We start from the raw sequence: 20,636 nt of genomic DNA on the forward strand, positions 1-20,636 counted from the left end.
TAGCCAAACTTCTGAACATTATTTCAAGAAAAAAGTTATAGTTTAAAAGTATATTAAAATCATATTAAAAGCTTATATTAAGCTTCTAGCAGTATGACTAAGTTTTTTATTAAGTTATTTCTGTTTTATGGTGGTTCATTGTTCAATATATTATCATACTGTACACTTTCCAGATACTCTAATACATTCCAGATATCAAAATACAACACGGTGAGGCGGAAGGCCACAGAGGACTTTCTTGCCCTGACAGGGAGCCGCCCAGGAAGCCCGAGTAGTACATTGTAGATAAGAGTCCTCTTGGGTCCTCGGTGGCCTTGTACTATAGTGGAGATGGTTATTGTCATCGGTTCTGTTTTGTAGGTTTAGGAAACAGGTTTAGAGCAATTGGGTGTGTGCCCTTGGGAATGGACCCTAGAGTTGGTTAGACTCAAGTCTAGGTCTTTTGACCACAGACCCATCTTTTTGCCATTGACTTACACTGTTTTGGTAAGGGAAGTTGAATATTTTATTCCAAGGTAGTATCAAAGACTTGTAAGTTGAAAGACCCTTAAAATGAACAGTGCTTTTACAATCATGGGAAGAATTGTGGAGGATGACCTATTTCACAGCAGTCGTGTGAAGACACAAAAAATAATTAATTTCACGTACTGAATGTGCACCTAAGTGGTGGTAGGTCACATGGGGAAATAGCAGAGGGAGCTTTGAAAAATACTATAGGAACATATTCTGCTACTTCTGTGTTCATTGTCCAAGAGCTTGTTGGGACTTCTGTCTCGTGACACGGAGCCCGCATGGGCTAGTCACAGCCAATCCTCAGTGAATGTAACAAGTATTTCCTCATTGGGTGGTCCAGGTCTCTTCACAAGGTGCCAAGACTGCACGGTAGCATCTCGGAAAAAAGTGCCCCGAGGACGTTGGGCGCAGAACCCACCTGCCTATCTTTGTGTCCCCTCCCTGTGGCGAGCTCTCCCTTGACAGTCCTCCCCAACTCCTCACCATGGCGACGTGTGTTGGGTTAGTCTGCGTGGTCTATGCATGATGGGAAGGACTCCACTTGATTGGTCCTGTGGCCAAACTGTAATCAGGACGCCCTTGGACTTCAGCCATCACCTTCTGATGCTTTTACTGTGAGGTTTCTTGATAACTTGAATTCTAGAATGTCCACACTAGTTCCCCATCCTCTGGGACAGGCTGGTGTGGTCGGTATTAACTGGTCAGTCCCCCACCCCGGCCCCAGGAAACACTCAGCGCACCTCAAGTGGCATTGGTGATTTCTAACACACTTAGATTCTGCCCTGCGGTTAAGAAGTGTAGGTCAGTCATGGGCTGTGTAGCTGTGTTATTAGTGATAACTTGGCTCTTCATCCCCCACAAGGACTTTTTTCACAGACAGTTCATCCCCGGGCGGGTTTAGTGAGCTGCTCTGTTTGCCTGCCTCTCAGTAGAGACAGTATCAGCTTCTCCAACAAATTCATCCCAAATTACTGTCACACAACCTGCAAATTCATGGAAACTCCACAGCTACGATGTGTTCAGAATTTTTGTTATTCGGTTTTGTTTTATTTTGTCTATCTTTTCCTCCTTTTCCTTTAATCTTTGGTGTCCGTCAAGTTCCTGTTGGGGGCTACAGTCCTTTTCCTTCCCTTTTATTTCTTTGTAATAGTTATCCATTTAGGTAGTGGAGACAGTCACCACCTCAGTACTGACAGAGTCACACCTCAGTGACAGACCTGTCACTGGGCTGTCAGCCTTTCAGACTGGCCCCCAGGTACTTTATGCCGTCTCCACGTGTGAGTGCCCTCGCAGCGGACAGGTGACTGTGACTGTCTGTGGCATGGCCACCTCCAGGCCTAGGCTTTATGATGGATGGTTCGCTCTAGGGGTTTTGTGAAAGAGCCTTATCATCTCCTCCAGAGTAGGAACTGTATGTGTATTCTGTTTAAAACAGTGTGTGCTTCTTATCAGCTGACCACTGGAAAAATGAAAGGCTACAGTAAATTACATTTCCATTCACTTTAGCCCTTGATTTTGCTTGTTTAAATCTGTTAGTCTGTTTCTTTAATGTTCTGAAATTAAATATCTTGTTCTTTTTCTTTTTCAGTCAAAGATGACTCAAATCATACAATAGGAGTGGAATTTGGTTCAAAGATAATAAATGTTGGTGGTAAATATGTAAAGTTACAGATATGGGATACTGCAGGCCAAGAACGATTCAGGTAGCTTTCTCTCTAATGTAATAAAAATATTTGAAAATGGGTTTTGAAATAACCAATTATAGTCTCTTTATGTATACATATATATAGTCTCCTCCTTCCCTGCACAGATTTCAGAAACTTCACCTCCGGAAGCTTTAAGACAAGCCAAAAGTCAAGTTTTCTCCATGCAGCATTGAGGAGGGAATGCATTAGAGTCTCTAAAGAATGCATTAGAGTCTACTAAAGAATGCATTAGAGTCTCTCGAGTGAATGCACTCTCCCGTAGAGGCTGATTTATTCTTTGGGACTAGTGAGTACATTAGAGGGTGTGGTATTGTGTACTCTACAGTATACTTTAGATTGAAATGAAGGCAAAGTAATAGCACAGCAGTTTTTCTCTTCACTTTTTCAGGAGAATTTTTAAAAACCTCTTTTGGCATTTTTGTTTTGTTTTATATTAAGTAGAGCATGTTCTGTTGGTTGATATGCATCCCACCGAATATTCTGTCCTGCACATTTTTGTTACACTACATTCATAACCCAGATCGCTGCAGATGAGATTACATGTTTAATATTCTGTAACTACTACAGCAGGGAAGTGGGTTAGTATTTTAGTTGTGGTTTTTGAACAGATACTCAAAGTCAAAACAGAACAGATAAGCAGTTTTAAAACTTAGTTAAGTAAAACTCACTCTTACTGGTAGCATTAAAGTCAGGTGTATATTGCATTTGAAATGGTCAATAATTGCTTCAAAAAATTTTAATCACAGTTATTCTTCTCTGATTAAACACTGTGGATTCAAGCCAGACTTAATGTGTTTTCCCCCCAAACCCTTACTAAAATGACTTATTATAAAACAATTGAAATGGCATTTACTTACAAAGACCTAGAAAGGGAGAATACATAATGATGATGAAGCGATTTCCCCAAAAAAGAACCCAAATGTCAGTGATCCCGAATGGATGCTACGTGCCTGAAAGCAGAGGGAGCTGTGTCTTCAGGGCCTGGTGGGGGAAGGGCGGCAAGCGGGGGTCGCGTCCTCCTGCTGAGTCCCAGAAAAGGTCAGGATGTGGAAGCCTGGGGCTCTGCAGGTGGGAGGGTTAAAGTGCTTACATCTGCCTGTGTACGCACCCACAGGAGGAGAAGTTCAGTGTGAGTTGAAATAGGGTCAGGACTCGGAATTTCTAATGCCAGCAGAGGGCAAGGTTGAGGGAAGGACGAGAAAAGGAAATTTGTGCAAGTTTGCGATCCCAAGCCTCTCCCCACTTCTTCCCGGTTGCCGGCATCCAGGTGTGTATGTGTTCTCAGGCAAGGTAAACGGTTTTTCTCTCCAGAGAAATGAATAGCTCCAGAGGAAAGGCCAAATATACAAACGTGTTGGCTCCCCCGCCCCAATAAAACAGCCCACTCGCTATAATTCTCCACCAAAGAAACGAGATCCCCAATGTACCAGGCCCACCTCACACCAAATACCTGAGTGGAGGGACAGTCCCAGCCGGTATGTATCATGTGAAATTGTGGAGGACTCGGAGAACTGAAGATGCAAACAGATCCCAAGAGAAAAAGAAACAGTCCCACCGAAGGACTAGCAAGAGGAATGGCATTACACTGTTCCACAGCAACTTGCCTAAGCTCGAAGGCACGGAAGGCTTGCCCTCCTAATTCCGAGTGGAAAACTCCTCTCCAGCCAAAACACCAAGCTTGGCCAGACTGTCCATTAAGTGTGAGAATTAGGGCAGAAGAGCTATAGATAATCAAGAATAGGGGAAACAAAGGTCATCTTTTCATGTATTCTTAGAAATTACAGGAGGAGATACTTTGTCAACACAAGGAAGTAAACGCTGAAAGAGGAAGGTGAACTCCAGCCAACCGGGGACCCGGCTGGGGAGGCGAGCGGGGACAGGGCCAGCGCAGCCATCAGGCAAGGGTGCTGCCGACAGGAGGAGGAGGAGATGCAGGGAAGGGGCTGGGAGCATACGGGTAAGCTAGATTCTTGTCAAAGCAGGAAGGCAGTAAGTCCTGAAACTCATAAGTCAAATGTTTTCACAAGCGTCTTATAGAAAGATGGAAGCAAATACCAGGAAGACAAAACTAAGATCCATGAAAGTAGGGACATTTGTATTTTGTTGTTGTTGCTTCTCCAAAGCCCAGGGTAGAATGTAGCACATGGACGTTCACCATGTATTCCATTAAAGACTGCATTTAGGAAATCAGTCAGGTCTGAAGACGGCCTTGGGAAGTGGGGCTCCCGGGAAGAGTGCGGCAGGAGACTGCAGACTGCAACATTGGGCCCGTTAGCCGTCTTTGCTTTTCAAACTTGGTGGCGGTATTACTTCTGGTTTAAACTACTTTGAGAAAATTAAATACCTCAGAAAAGTACTTTTCTTAAGCATTTAGCTTGTATACCTGAATAATTTGTCAGATGGCACGTGTCAAGGTGAGATAAATGATGGTGAAGTCAACGACTCAGCATGGGTGTAACTTAGTTTCTCTTGAGGAGAACTCTTACATACCTCTTTCTCTAGAAACCTGCTAGTTTCTAGAAACTAAGATAGGAAAAAAAGTTGCCTCTTCACGTATGTGGAAAAGAAGCCTCCCTCCAACTTGGGAGAGGAAAACCCCGGGAAGAACTCACAATCCGGTCCTCCTCACGCGGCGCCTGTCTGCCATTTCTTAAAGCATATGCCCGTCTGCAGAGCAGTCTAGAGGTGGAAAGGGGAAGCTTCAGGCTACCTATCTGCCTTTGGAGTTTAGGAGCTAAAAGTACATTTAAAAATAGCTGCCGTTTTCAAAGTGTCGAAGCGTAATGAATCCTTCTGTTTATTTTTGATAAGGTCCCCAGTTCTCTTTTTACCCTGAAAGGAAGCATCGTTCTGTGGTGCCCATTTTCTGACACCAGATGAGGGAGGCGGGGTTTCCCCTACCAGTTCCTCAGTTCTCCAGTGTCAAGTCTGTGGCCAACAATTCAGCTAGTTCTGACTCTCTGGAATTAGCAGCAGGCCGCAGAGGCTAAGGGCGCCATCCCTCAGACCCGCTCCTACTTCATACACCAGTCACAGGCCCCATGACCCATCTCCCAGGCCCAGCAGTTTGTTAGAGTGACTCACAGAACTTAGGAAAGCGCCGTATTTGCTGCTGCCGGATCATCATAAAGGGCAGAACCCAGGAGCAGCCAAATGGAAGAGCTTCACTGGACGCTGCTGTGGGAGCTGAGTGCTGAGCTCCCAGACCCTCTGTGGGCGCACTACCTTCCCTCCAAGTGTTCACGAAGCAGAAGCTCTCTGACCTCAATCATTTAGGGTTTCTTATGGAGGCTTCAGGAGGTAAACAGGACTGATTAAATCACTGCCCCTTGGAGACTGAACTCAGTCTCCAGCCCCTGAGCACCGGGAGCATTGTAGGTCTTGAGGAATTGGCTTGCTCAGGAGAGTGGACCGCGGGACACAAGTGGCAGTGGGGACATGCATGGTAGTGGGGCCACCAGGCACAGGTGACTGCAGGAGTCCAGCCGGAGACTCGGTGATTTGGATCATGATGGCACCAGTGAAGATGAAGATGTTCGTGCGACAGAACCGACTCGTGGTTCCAGCATGGAGATGGGCAAAAAGAGGAGGCGAGGATAAAGGCGGAGCGTTCTGGCGGTATAAACAGAGGGTTGGTGGTGCCCTCCTCCGCCCCAAACCAGGATGGACCTGCAGCCTGGGAACCAAAGTGTTCTGTCTTCCAAATGTGACATGGGACATGTTCAGAAGGCAGTCATGGAGACGGTGGGGCAATGGCCAGATCTTTCAGAAGTAGTCTGGGCTGAAGAGGACATTGGAGTCAAGGTGTGAGGACGAAAGAGAACGCGGGACTGAGTCCCAGCACTGAGGAACTCCAGTACAAACAAGGCAGGCCTGGAAGAGTGACCCAGAGCTTGAGGAGGAGAGCTGGCCGGTGAGAGAGGAGGCCGTTGTGGCTGCAGAGGTGGAACGAGGGAGGCGTTCAGGGAAGGGTGAGGACCAAGAAATGCTGCTGGGCTCAGAGCTGCGGCGTAAGGGAGGCAGACACCAGAGAGGAGGGGAAGAGAGAGAGACAGCGGGCAAAAATGACTCTTCGGAGGACTTTGGATCCAGAGAAGAGCTCTGGAAGGACAGGGCTGCATATCTTCTTGTATTTTAAGATGGGAGGTATACCAGAGCACATTTTATGTTGCTAATGGGGGAAATATCTAATGAAGAGGGAGAGACTGATAATGCAGAGAAACTGTTAGTGACACTAACCCGCAGGACCGGAGAACAGCTAAGATGCTCAGAGGCACTCAGTGCGGATAGGTAAGCTAGGTAAAGCCCTGTTTCCTTGGTAGTAAGCAGGGAGGGGCTGGAGGGAAGTACTGAGGGGTGGGGGTGGCTGTGGGTTCCTGGTTGGAAGAGAGCGTATTCCCATCCGAGGACTTCCCCTGGGAAAGAGTAGGGAGCAGCTGTGCAGGGGCCTGGGGGAGACTGGAACCCCAGAGGGAGCAGAGTAGGATGGCTGAGTGCTTAGTGGCCACCTAGCTCTCCAGAGTGCTTCTCTCCCGCTAAGTTCAAAGATAACCTCAAGTTCTGTGGGAGAGCTTCATCTCCCTGTTCGAAAATGTCCTATTTTTCTCAGTCTAACGTCCCCACCTCCCCAGCATTTCTGTGACATGATTTCAGACAGAAGAGCCCCCTTACACTCAGATGTCTGAACCGTTTCTGTTTGAAGCAACATCCGTCCCTATGTCGAGGTTTACCCAGAAACATGGGTGACGGTGCTCAGTAGGAAGGGTCTCGATTGGCCGGAAGTCAAAGCAGTGTGATTCTTTCAGGTCTGTGACGAGAAGTTACTACAGAGGCGCCGCAGGAGCTCTCCTCGTCTATGACATCACCAGGTAATGCGCACTCCCCCGCGGGAGACGCAGCTGGGGACTCTACTCCCCGAGTCTCATCTTTCCGAGGCACACCTGCATGTCGTGTGTGTGCTGTGTGGCTGGGAATCTGGAATCCCCTCAGCCCTTTCGTTTGGGGTCTTAGAGGCGATGGAGGCAAGCCCTCCCCCTGCTTACCCGGTCAGGAAATCTGCGGGTGAGGTTCGAGATACATAAAGCATCCCTGGGGTGTGTGTATTTTAGCACGGTGCTTTGACACACTCCTCCAGGCTCGCAGGGGGGAAGCTTACACGTGGTCAGTTAGTAGAAGTAATGGACACTGATGAGCGTTGAGGGCACAGGCTCTGCCCTGCAGCTGCCTGGGTTCAAGTCTCAGTTCCAGGTCAGTAGCTGTGTGATGTCCTCGGTTCAAAGTGCTCTTGCTGTCTGGACTTCAGTTTCCCTGTTATATGCAGTCATGCTGATTGTGTTACACTCACGAGATGTTCTGGTGGTTAAATTGGTTAATGTGAAGCTCTCGGCACATGCTAAGAATCTGAGTGCGCTTCCTATGTGTAGCTGCTACTCACATATCACGAATTAAATTAAAAATTCAGTTCCTCGGTCTCACTTGCCCCATCTCAGGTGCTCAGTGCCCACATGTGGCTGGTGGTGGCTGTATGGGACGGTACAGGTCATAGAACATTCCCGTCCTTGCAGAAGTCCCAGCAGACAGCGCCAGTCTCAGTGTTTGCTGACACCACCTGAAAAACAGCATCTCTGCCCTATCGTCTGGTGGCTGTCTGGGTGGGAACTTACACAGCTAAGAGGGTCACCCTTGTGCTGTGACACACCCCCTGTCTGCATGTTCAGGATGAGGCACGCTGGCCGGGAGGTGGGCGGCTGCTGGTCCAGTCCCCCTGCACTTGCTCAGGTGGTGAAAGGCTCAGCCTGCTCACCAGTGAGGTCATGAGGCTGTCTAGGGTGCCGGCAGGGCGCAGGTATCCCCGGGTGTGTCTGAGCTGAAAACAGATCTCCTGGAGCTCGACAGACGTGGGCAAGCCCTGCCTCTGCGGCTGGCTGCCGTTGTGCCTTTGGGCAACTTAACTCTCTGGGTTCAGGTTTCTCATGGAAAAGCGAGTTACAGTGTATGTCACAGAGCCCTTAGAAAGAATGTGATAAATCCTACAAAACAAAGTACCACCACACTGCACAGAGCCGGTGACCAGCAGCGGTTGGCTCTCACGTCTTGCTTACCCATGTTGCACATAATGGCGCTTAGAGTTAAGAGCTCAGTAAATATTTGTACAATGAGTAAATGAATGTCTGTTTCCTTTTGCACCTTGACTGGGCAAAAACAAACAGCAAAACCTCTGACTTGCGGTTTCATTTTTCTGGAAACAGAACAGTCCAGCCCCACTAGGTATGGTGTGTGGTTGGGCCTTCAGGCTTCCTGCATTAAATTCAAGCTTGTCGGCGATACCCTGACATGTGCAAAAGTGGCGTGTGAGTAGTGTGAATGACTGGAAAGAGTTGCTGGTCTTATAAAATACATGTACTGTTTTCACAATCTTATATTACGCAGCCGAGAAACCTACAATGCGCTTACTAATTGGTTAACAGATGCCAGAATGCTAGCGAGTCAGAACATTGTGATCATCCTGTGTGGGAACAAGAAGGACCTGGATGCCGACCGTGAAGTTACTTTCTTAGAAGCTTCCAGATTCGCTCAAGAAAATGGCAAGTGACCCTTAACCTATACGACTGCTTTTCAAATGGGCAAATTTGGGGGTAATAACATTGCTTTGAATTTACATTATTGGAATTTTAAGATTAAATGGCACTCAAGAAAAGTGAAATTTCCTGGTGTTTTTAGTGAAGTTAGGTGTCTTTAGCCTATTTTTACTGTATTGCATTCTGCCTACAGAAGTCATGATGTTGATAAAGACCAGTGTACTAATACTCTGTAATGACTTTTTGGTCTGAGCACAGGCATTGGTCAGAAGTGAAGTTTGTAATGATATTTAAAGGCCCTAATTGCATGATGTCCTGTCCTGTTTTCTAATGTAATTTGGAGCTAAGTTGGTGGAACATTAGCTCTAAATAGAAGGGGAAAGCAGTGGCAGAAATACTGGGCTTTTGGGTTTTATTTTACTTCGATTAAATATAAGTCATTTGGTTATATGCCTTCAAAAATTCTCTGAATTTCCATGTAGAAAACCAGAGAATGACACATAAAATGAACGGTTGCTTATAGGTAACAGAATGATCAGAGTTCAGACATTTTAAAGAACTTTAATTTTTAGAACCAGTCAAGAATTAAAATACCCTAGTATTGACTTTCAGTTGGCCTCTAGGACTACCAAATTCTATTCTTACAAACTGACCGGTTTTACGCTAAGAAAATAAGCATGTGAGATGAACGTGAGCTATCGTGAGTTTGTAAAGAAGCCATTTAGACGTCCGGAAGCCAGGAGAGCCCGCCTTGACACTGGGCTGGTGACCGCTCTGGTGGGTAAGAGAAGTATGAATCCAGAGAGGACCTCTTCACCGTCAGGAGGACAAGCTGCAGCGTAGCCCCTCCACCCACCCACCCACCCCCCCCGTGTCAGTTGTATCTGTGGTGACATGAAGAGTTTTTGGAGACTCTGGTCTCCTGTCGACAACTGGGTGTCTCCAGGCAGCCTGCTTCCTCAGCGGGCCACGGGCCAGCCCGGCATCCTCCACCGACGAGCGCCAGCACGAGACACCTGTCACTGCTGAGAGGGGCTTAGAATTCTGCTAACATTTAAAAAAAGTATTGACATTTACTGATGCTGTATTTACAGAATTACATGCTTTTGAAGTAACAGAGTCCATTTGCCTGCTGTGGGAAGAGAATGCCCAGCAGGCCGTCGGGACTTGAGCTGTGGTCACCTTCTAAACGTAGCTTCACATTTTGTTTGCTGTCGCTTCCAGAGCTGATGTTCTTGGAAACCAGTGCACTAACGGGGGAGAATGTGGAAGAGGCCTTTGTACAATGTGCGAGAAAAATACTTAACAAAATTGAATCAGGTAAAAGGCTTTCCATTGATAAACTTTTCTTCAGCATATTTTCCTCTCTAGCTCAACAGTACCACTTTTTAATTTTCCAGGAGTGATTTGGTCAAAGAGCACCCTCTCTACACCTGCCAACCTAAAATTGCCACTTACGGTCTTGAAGGTCTCGTCCTCGTGGCTGAGGCAAAGGCCCACCCCTTTTTTCCAGGGGCTTCCTTGCACCATTGGTGAAAGAGAATGGACAGGGTTTCCGCATGTGTTTGCTTTCAGAACCACAGCCTTTTGTGGGTCCGTTGCTTAGAGGAGGAAGGTCCACTCTCTGTCAACAGCTTGCTGGCCCTGCTGGGCAGTGGTCCCATGGTGTGATGGGGGACCACTTGGGTGAGATTGAGGGAGTTCTAGGTGCATGCATGATGTGCATACTTCCAGCTTGGGCATCATGAATTTATTTCTGAAGCTAACTGAGTGTGTGCCTCGGTTGTAACCTGTCTCATTATTGTTGTATTTGTTGCTTCGGTAAAAATAATTTTAAAATAACCCAAATTTAGACAACTACTATGTAATTGTCATTTATTAAAGTTGAATTTTATTTAAATATTACTGAAATTATATGTGGACATTTACTTTTTAATTGATTCCATCAAATATCTGAATGTCTGTTCTTTGTCAGGTGCTGGGATACAAAAATGATTTGATCATAATCCTTGTCCTCAGGAAACTGTCTTTCATGGGAGACATCAAAAAATAATTACAATACAGTGTGGTGGATACAATAACTGAGGGGTGCGTAGGATCCTGGGATCACACAGAGAAGGGGACCTGCCTAGCTAGGTCAGGGAGGTAGTGTCTAGGAGGGCTCCAGGAGGGACAGCTGAGCTGAGCCTTTCACAATGTGAGGAAGAGTGAGCTGGCTAACGGGGTGGGGTACTCCCGCCAAGGGTACAGCATGATTTGAAAGTAACCGAAAAGAAAAGTCAGTGGACCAGAGAGACTCCGGTGGGAATGGCAGGTGAGAAGGTTGGAGAGAGGCGGCAGCCAGGCTAGTGATTCTCATCAAGGATCTGGAACTTCATCTTGGGGTTACTGAGTCGTACCCTGGCTGTACACTAGAGTCTCCTGGGATGCTTGAAAATTCAGATCCCAGGCGACATCTCTCAAGGTCCTGAATAATTGGGCTGAAGTGTGGTCTAGGCATCAGCATTTCTAAAAGCCCTCTTATGTGATTGCTTCTAATGCTCATCCAGGATTAAGAACCGCTGCTGTAGAGGCCAGGAAGCTATTCAAGGATGTTAAGCAGCGAGCAGTGTGGTCAGGCTGAGACTCGAGGTAAATCACGTATGTAGGTGGCCATGTTGAGGAAGGATTGAAAGGACAGCACAATTAAGGCATTTTTGAGTAATCCATGTAAAAGATGACTGATTAAAGCTTTGAGGAGAACGTAGAAGTAGAGACGAAGAAATATAGATGAATGAGAATTATTTTGGTAGTAGCGTCATATGACTCGTGCTGAGTAGTAGGGCAGGGCGGTCGATTTGGGGGTGGGGAGTGGTGAGGAGGTGGGTTAGGAAGGCATAAGGAGCCGGGGGTAACTAAATGTCACACGTGGGTGACTCGGTAAAGAGAGGTCATTAAACCAGAGGGTAAGCAGGGTCAAGGGCATGTAGATGATTCTGTTCTGGACGTCTTCCCTTTGCAGTACCACTGGCACAAGCCCATGGAATGATCTCATAAGCTCTGGGGAGAAGTCTGGGCCAGCAGTATGCATTTGTCAACCATCAGTACATAGAGTAGTTGAAACTATGGAAGGAACAGGATCATCTGAGAGCAGTTGAAAGTGAGAAAAGCACTGATCAAAAGCAGAACCTTGGAGACCGAGAGATGGAGAAGGGGAGGAACCTACAAAAGAGGAGTAGGAAGTGGTCAGAGAGATGTATGGAAAGAATCAGGGGAAAGTGGCTGTCATTTCAGGCAAAATAATAAGAGTCAAATACTTGTTCACTATCAAATGCAGTAGAGAACAGTCTCCTAAGTCAAGAACTAAGCTAGAAAAATACCCGCTGGGTGGGCAATAGGAAGTCGTTGGGCTTCTTTATCAAGATCAATGCCAGGGGGGAGGGGGGTTGGGAGAAGGGGGTAGGGTTATGGACATTGGGGAGGGTATGTGCTTTTGGGTAAATTGGAAGGGGAGGTGAACCATAAGAGACTATGGACTCTGAAAAACAATCTGAGGGGTTTGAAGTGGCAGGGGGGGTGGGAGGTTGGGGTACCAGGTGGTGGGTATTATAGAGGGCACGGCTTGCATGGAGCACTGGGTGTGGTGAAAAAATAATGAATACTGTTTTTCTGAAAATAAATAAATTGGAAAAAAATGTTAAAAAAAAAAGATCAATGCCAGTAGAATTAAGAAAATAGAAGACAGCAATTGAGGAACAAAGAGGAGGTGAGAAGACAGAGTGAGTGTTGACTCTTCTCTGGAAGGAAAGTAGTGGTAGCGTAGGGTACAAAGGGTTAACTTAAAGAGGTTTTGGTAATGGAAGAATGTTAGCGTGTGAATGCCGAGAGAGAGAGAGAGAGAGAGAGAGAGAGAGAGAGAGAGAGAGAGAGAGAGAGAGAAAGAGAGAAATAAACAGGTGGAAGGAAAGGAGAGGAGATGACAGACAGCAGGATGCAGGGTGAGCTGCAGGGAGGGTGCGGGCGAGCTGCAGGGAGAGAGTGTCAAGGGTCCAGATGGAAAAGAGGGACCCTTCATCCTTCTGGATTTTCTTGGTCTGAAAATAAAGGATTTTTTTTTTACTAAATTTGGCAGAAAAACTGTTACTTTTAAAGACTCCGTAACATTGTTATTAAAATTGGCTTGGCGTTGAGTATTATTAAGCTTAGCACCTGGTTTGATGTAATTACTTTGCTTCCTTAATACTGCATATACAATCATCAAGATAAAAAGATCATCAAAATCATAATTACATCTAGGTGAGAAAATATATAGATGTAAGTTAAAATTTTTCAGCAGTACTTTAGATTTTCTGAATAGGCAGTACATTCACATGGTTCAAAAACCACTGTTTCCTCTTTTTTTCAAGACTTATTTATTGATTAGAGAGAGCACACACGCACAGGAGCCACAGGAGGGGCGGGGGAGGAGAGAAGCGAGTGCCCTGCTGAGGGTGGAGCCCGTCGTGGGGCTCAGTCTCACCACCCTGGAGTTAGGACTTGAGCCAAAATCACTTAACCAAAGGAGCTACCCAGGCACCCCTCCTCCTCCTCTTTTTTTTTATTTTTTTATTTTTTTTTTACACAAAAGTTAGTGTACTATAAATTCTAAGCCTTGCTTCTTCTGCTTACTGGACCTACAGATCATTACAAATGAACACATAGAGACTTCCGTACATGTACATGCGTATGCTGATGCACATATACACATGAGTGTGTGTAATGTTGGTTGTCTGTATTGCCATCATTTAACCAGTTTACTTTGGACGTTGGAGTATTGCCAACATTTTGCTGTCACAAATACTGCAGTAAATAATCTTTTACATATCATTTCCCCTGTGTGAAGGGTATGTAGAGGTTGAGTTCCTGAAGTGGAATTGCCAGGTCAAAGAACATGCATCTGGAACTTGGGTAGAGACTGTCAGATTCCTCCTAGCATGGGTTGTAGCAATTTATGATCCCACTACAATGAATGAAAGTGCTTCTTTCACCGAAGCCATGCCTGCAGGGTGGTGCATTAACATACTTGGGTTCTTACCAGTCTGATGAGTAGGAAATGGTCTCTTTGTGGTTTAATTTTTAATTAATTTATCTTTGTATACATAATATATTCATATATTTCCAAATTCAAAAAATACAAAAGTGGATACAGTGGAAGTCTCCCTCCATTATAGCCCCTCTCTTGTCCCTGAGCCATCTAAAACCCCTTCTTGAAGTCAACTGTTATTCTTACTTTTTTTTTTTTAAGATTTTATGTATGTATTTATTTATTTGAGAGAAATAGCAAGAGAGAGCAGAGCAGGAAGGGGGGAGGCAGAGAGGGAAGCAGGCTCCCTGCTCACAGGCTCCCTGATGAGCAGGGAGCCTAACAGAGGGCTCCATTCCCCAACCGCTGGGATCACGACATGAGCCAAAGGCTGACGTTTAACCAGCTGAACCACCCAGGCACCCCCAATTCTCATTCCTTCCAAAGATATTTTTGTGCCCATATAGGAAAACATATGTGTATATTTTTTTCCTCATTATTCAGAACAACTGTTTATACACAGCATTCTGCACTTTTTTTTTTTTTTTTCACTTAACATATTCTTGGGGATCACGAAAACATGAAAGCTTTTTTTTAAAGAAAACTTGCTTGGTCCTCAGGTGAGCTGGACCCGGAAAGAATGGGCTCTGGTATTCAGTACGGGGATGCCGCCTTGAGACAGCTGCGGTCACCGCGTCGTGCACAAGCCCCAAGCGCTCAGGAATGTGGTTGTTAGAGAAGCACAGAGTATCCAGGTAGGTGCTCTTGTCACATCACCTCTGCTGGCCCTCCTACCGTAGACTCTGTCCGCCGCTCTGGAGTCCTGCGCATGCTTACCTGTGAAGCTTCTCATTCCTCTTTGCAGCGACGTTATGAACCTGAGAGGTGAGTGGGTAATTAAAAGTTAGATATTTCAGCAACAGTGGAATACACATGCTTCTCAAGCTCACGTGGAATGTGCAGCGAGACAGACCACATTCTGAGCTATAAAACCACAGTTTAACAAATTTAAAAGAACAGAAATTGTACAATGTCTTCTCTTGGACTACAATGGCATGAAAGTAGAAGTCAGTAACAGAAAGATAACTGGAAAACCCAAAATATGTGGAGGTTAAACAACACACTTTTAAGTAACTCTTGGGTCGAAGGAGAAGTCTCAAGAGGAAATTAAAAACATTTTGAACTAAATGAAATTCAACTTATGAAAATGTGGGGGGAGGCTGTGTAAGCAGTGCCTAGAGAGAAATATAAAGCATTGAATGCATACTTAGAAAAGAAGAAAGATCTAAAATCAGTCATCTAAGTGTCTGCCATAGGAAACTAGAAAAACAAGAGCAAATTAAATCCAAAGTAGGCAGAAGAAATAAGAATTACAACAGAAATTAATGAAATTAATACCAGAAAGTCAATAGAGAAAAATCAATAAAATCAAAGCTAATTCTTTGAAAAGATCAGTGAAATCAATAAACCTATAACCAGACTAATTAAGAAAAGGGGGTGCATAAATTACTAATATCAAAAATGGGAGAGGGGACATCACTGCAGGTTTTACGGACATTAAAAGGAAATAAAGGAACACTATGAATAATTCTATACCCACAAACTGGATAATGTAGATGAACTAGACCAATTAATTAAAAGACATGATTTGCCAAAATTCAAGAAAAAATAGACCACTTAAATAGGTCTACATCTATTAAAGAAGTTGAACCTGTGATTAATAATTTTCCAAAACAGAAAGTACCGGACCCAGGTGGGTTCACCGGTGAATCCTACCAAACATTTAAGGAAGAAATTATACCATTTCTCTACAGTCTCTTTCACAAGAGAGAAGCAGATGGAATGCTGCCTACCTCATTCTATGAGGCCAGTATTACCCTAATTTTGAAACCAAAGACATTAGAAGAAAACTACAGACCAATATCTCTCATGAATATAAATGCAAAAATCCTCAATAAGATATTAATAAATTAAATCCAGCAATGTACAAAAAAAATTATAAACCACTTCCAAGTGGGATTTCTTCTGGGTATGCAAGGCTGGCTCACCATTCCAAAACCCATCACATGAATGGGTTAAAGAAGAAAAATCATATGATCCTGTCAAGAGAAACATCCTTTGACAAAATCCAATACACATTCATGATGAAAATTCTCAGTAAACTAGGAATAGAGGGGAATTTCCTCAGCTTGTTAAAGGATATCTACAGAAAACTACCACTAACATTAAACCTGAAGCTTTCGCATTATTGAAAGGAACAAGGCAAGGATGTCCCCTCACCAGTCCTTTTCAACATTGTACTGGAATTTCTAGCTAACGCAGAAGATGAGAAGAGGAAATGAATACAGATAGGGAAGGAAGAAAGTGTCTTTGTTCACAGTGACTTGGTTATCTATAATGTAGAAAATCTGAAAGAATCCACAGACTCCTGCCTAAGCAGTTACACAGCAAGGTCAGATAGCAGGATACAAGGTTAGTGTACAAAGCCAGTCACTTTCCTGTGTACCACTGATAAACAAGTACAGTTTGAAATCAATACTGTTTATATTAGCATTCAAAAAAGCGAATACTTAGGTATGATTCCTACAAAATATGTACAAGATCTATATGAGGAAGACCAAACTGATTCTACAGTTTATGGAGTAGCAAGAGACCCAGAAGAGCCAAGACAGGATGGAAGAACAACAAAGTTGGAGGACTATGGCTACTGGACTTCAAGACACTGTCCAGCTGTGGTCGTCAAGACCGTTTGGTATCGATGAAAGAAAAAACAAGCAGATCACTGGAACAGAATAGAGAGCCCAGAAATACATCCACATAAGTATAGTCACTTGATGAAGGAACACAGATAAGGTAATGGAGTGAAGATAGTCTTTTCCATAAAAGGCGCTGGAACAACTGGCTATCTGCATTAAAAAAAAAATAAAAAATCTAGACACCTGCCTTACACCCTTCACACAAATTAACTCAACATGGATCATAGACCCAAATGTAAAACATAAAACTCTTCAACTCCTATAAGATAACATAGGAAAGAAACCTAGAGGACCTTGAGTATGACAGTGACTTTTTCGAACCAACACCAAAGGCATGATCCATGGGAGACGTAATTGATAAGCTGATACAAGACTTCTGCTTGAAGAAAGACGAGGAGAGATAGAGAAGACAGGCCACAGACTGGGAGAAAATATTCCTAAGAGACATCTAATAAAGGATTATTATCCAAATAGACAAAGAACCCTTCCACCTTAATAAGAAAAATGGCCAAACACTATAGCGGACGCCTCACCGAAGGAGGCATACACTGTAGACAGCAGCGAGTATATGAAGATACTGCAGGCATCGTCGTCGGGGACATGCAGATGAAAGCAACAGTGAGATACCACTACAATACACTTAATGGAATGGCCAGAATACTAGACACGGACACCAACGGATGCTGGCAAGCATGTGGAGTGGTCGGAACGGTCACTCATTGCTGGTGGGAGGGCAGAATGGTGCGGCCACCTTGGAAGACCGTGGATCAGCTTCTCACAAAGTAAACACACTCTGTAAACATGACCCAGCAGGCTCACTGCTTCTGTATTTACTGAAAGGAGGTGCAAACACCAAAATCTGGGGTGCCTGGCTGGCTCAGCTGGTAGAGCTGGTGACTCTTACTCTCAAGGTCATGAGTTCAAGCCCCATGTTGAGGATGGAGCCTGCTTAAAAAGAGAAAAGAAAAGAAAACACAAAAATCTGCACGTGGATGTTTATAGCAGCTTTATTCGTAATTACCAAAACTTAAAAACATCTCAGATGGTCTTCAGCAAATGGATAGACTAACCTGTGTACATCCAAGCAGTGCAGTTATTCGGTGCTAAGAAGAAATGAGCTATCAAGCCATGAGAGAGTGGAGGACTGTGAGAGCACGTTACTAAGTGAATGACGCCATCTGGAGAAAAGGCTCCGTCCTGCGTGTCCCCACACTGACATTCTGGAAAAGACCAAACTGTGGCAGTAACAACTAGGTCAGTAGTTGTCAGGTTGAGGATGGGAGGAGTGAATAGGCAGAGCATGGACGATATTTGGGGCAGTGAAAATACCCTGCATAATACCATGATGATAGACACTTGTCACTGTGTATTTGTCCAGCATCTGGAGGAAACCACGGTGTAAATAATGGACTTCGGGTGACGATGACGATTGTGTGTTAGTGGAGCCATCAGTCCTAACAGACGGACCTCCCTGGTCTGGGATGTCGATAACGGGGGAGGCTCTGCACGTGTGTGGGCAGAGGCGTATGGGAAAATATAAAAATAAAAAATCTTCATAAGAAAAACACAAAATCTTCATAAGAAAAAAGTCCTAAAGCAACCACTAAAATAACAGGACAAAAGTTTTGGCTAATGAGTGAACATAGGAATGTACATGGAGTAACACATAATTAAGCTAACTAATCAAAAAGAAGGCAGAAGAAGAAAATGAGTAAAGAACAGATCAAACAGGAAATGGTCAATTAAACTCTACCAATTAGAAAAGATGTTCTGCTTGAAAGAATTTAAGCTTTATAGGAAATCTTTAGGTTCTTGGTCAGAACGAAAGGGTGAGTGGTAAGTGGAGGGAGTAATTGGGATAGAGATTTTTCTGCCTTTGTATCCATAAGGAGACTTTTGGGTAAGTTGAAGTCTAAATGTGTCTGTTGCTAAAATAGAAGGCTTATTTATAAAACTTGCAAATGGAGATTTTACCTTTCTAAAGCTTTCTTTTTCCCATTTACAGCAGTGGACTTTTTTAACATACCTACCACATTATCTAACAGGTTTAGGTAGGTTTAAGTGAAGTTGGAAGATACATTCACTGAGTCCCTGTGGGACTTCAAGCTATGTTTGTCTGTACATTTATAGTTATGCATATTTCTAAATTGTTCTTAATATTTTTTAGGTGTTCATACAGTGGTACTTGGGACACAGTTGTTGGACCTTGAAGAAGAAGTTTTTTACCACCATCTTTTTCTACTTTAAACAGAAGTAGATGTTTGTGTGAAGAAAAATGATCCAGGGTGTTACGCAAGCTCATAGATGTGGCACAGCAAATCTGATAGTAATAAATCTCATTAAATGGACGGTCCTGTGAGGTGTATACATGTATGTAAAGATTTTCTGCTCCATATTTCCCTTTCACTTTTGGTTGCAATCCTGTGTGCCGTATATATGCTCCAGCGAATCACGTCTCCACAGCATGGTATCTGACGTCGGGCATGGTAGAATGTTGCCCTAAGTGCAGTCTAAGATGTTGTTGTTCTTAATCATATGTTAGTGGTGAGGTGTCCTTGAGTCATCACGTCGGGTGTCGCGCACAGCTGGTTACATTTATGACCTGACACTCACAGACTCTGGCCTCGGTGGCCAGCGCAGCTCTGACGTCACTCCTCCTGCCACCGTCCGCCAAGTGTCTCCGTCATCTGCCCTTGAAATGCTAGACCAGTAGTTACCCCCACACGGAGGTAAAATGAAACATGGAGTGTTTCCATGAACTTTACACTGTCCAGTACTCTGCCGACTTTAAAGTTTTTTCATCCAAACCAGTTCGGGAAGCATAGCCTGAGGACCCGCTGTGTTTTAGGCGCCAGACTGGGAGATCCGTTAAGCTTTTGGCTGTTCGTAAGCGTGACGGACGGTGTAATCTGGGGCTGCTCCCGTGTTTCTGGTTTGCTGCTCTTGATGGTCCCCCGCTGGAAGACATTGTTTGTTAACTGTGCTTTTCCTGGGATTCAGTGTATGATGTCACTGCCTCTTTTTTAAGTCTTTTATTGTTTCGTGTTTGTTTTAAGGAAACCCACTAAATCAAGTCAATATTAAAGGAATACCACTCATTAAGAAATTTCTGTATAGCTTTCGCTGAATACTTAAATGCCTTACTACGGTTATCAAGTTGACATGTTTTTAATTCACCTACGGTGTATTGAAGTATTATATATATTGTATTACAAAGACTTGTTCTGATATTTTAAAATGTCAATGCAAAAAGCATATAATAGAACTTTTCTTTAAAGTTGGAATACAGTGTTATTTAAGGCTAAAAGGTTAAAAAGCATTCTTCACCTTCAGTATGTTCTTTCACTGTGACTTTTAGCTGCAGACTGGGAGATTTCATTGCCTTTCTGTTAGAAGCTGCCCACCGCTTTTATTGTTTGATGGAGTCAACAGAGCACAGCGGCGCCACAGACTCTGGAAGGTGGATTTGGAGGAAAATAGTACGTATCTGTTTTAGGTACTTCCATTTTGCTTTTTTTTTTCCAATGCCATGGATATTTTCTTTTGAAAAGTCAGAATATGACGCAGACTCTGAGACTGAGCTACTCCGTGGACCGGGCTGGGAGATCATTGGATGCAGTGTCGCATTTATGACAGTTCCGTGGGCCGCTTGCGTCTGAGCCGCGTTTTGCCTGGGACAGGAGCATGTCTGTTCTACACATCATTTATTCAAAAGCAGGAATTTTTTAAATGAATGTGAAGTTGGTTTATAAATGAGCCTATTCATGAAACCACAGGTACTGCATATAATTCCACATCCTCTGACCAATAAAAGTTGCTGGAGAACCAAACCATGGTGGTTCTTAATAAAGGCCTTCGGGAGAAATGGAGGAGGAGGAGAACTGAGTGTTGGCCGGTGGAGTGTCCTCCGCCAGTTCTCCGTTCTGCACAAATCCCAGCCCCTGGGTCCCAGGTTATCCACCCGGAGATAACGCAGCCGGCACAGGTCCGGGCGTGGTCTGCCCTGCCCCTCTGCACACACGCACGCTTCAGGCACCACGAG

At 44.4% G+C, this 20,636-nt stretch overlaps 1 protein-coding gene across 2 annotated transcripts in view; it reads left to right on the forward strand.

The window, feature by feature from the left end:
* Positions 1-20,424, forward strand: part of RAB4A (RAB4A, member RAS oncogene family) — a 46,109-nt gene extending 25,685 nt beyond the window's left edge. The window contains exons 3-8 of one of the 2 annotated variants that reach the window (XM_044239282.1): positions 2,102-2,216; positions 7,025-7,087; positions 8,649-8,803; positions 10,022-10,117; positions 14,459-14,593; positions 18,762-20,424. In XM_044239282.1, the coding sequence (XP_044095217.1) occupies positions 2,102-2,216; positions 7,025-7,087; positions 8,649-8,803; positions 10,022-10,117; positions 14,459-14,574 (545 nt within the window). In that variant the 3' untranslated portion in view covers positions 14,575-14,593; positions 18,762-20,424. Of the gene's footprint in view, positions 1-2,101; positions 2,217-7,024; positions 7,088-8,648; positions 8,804-10,021; positions 10,118-14,458; positions 14,594-18,761 lie in introns of those variants that run through there. The other variant, XM_044239283.1, reaches the window with a different exon arrangement.
* Positions 20,425-20,636: the final 212 nt, after the last annotated feature.

The sequence above is a fragment of the Neovison vison genome, chromosome 2 (genome assembly GCF_020171115.1).
Source record: "Neovison vison isolate M4711 chromosome 2, ASM_NN_V1, whole genome shotgun sequence".
NCBI classification, from domain to species: Eukaryota; Metazoa; Chordata; class Mammalia; order Carnivora; family Mustelidae; genus Neogale; species Neogale vison.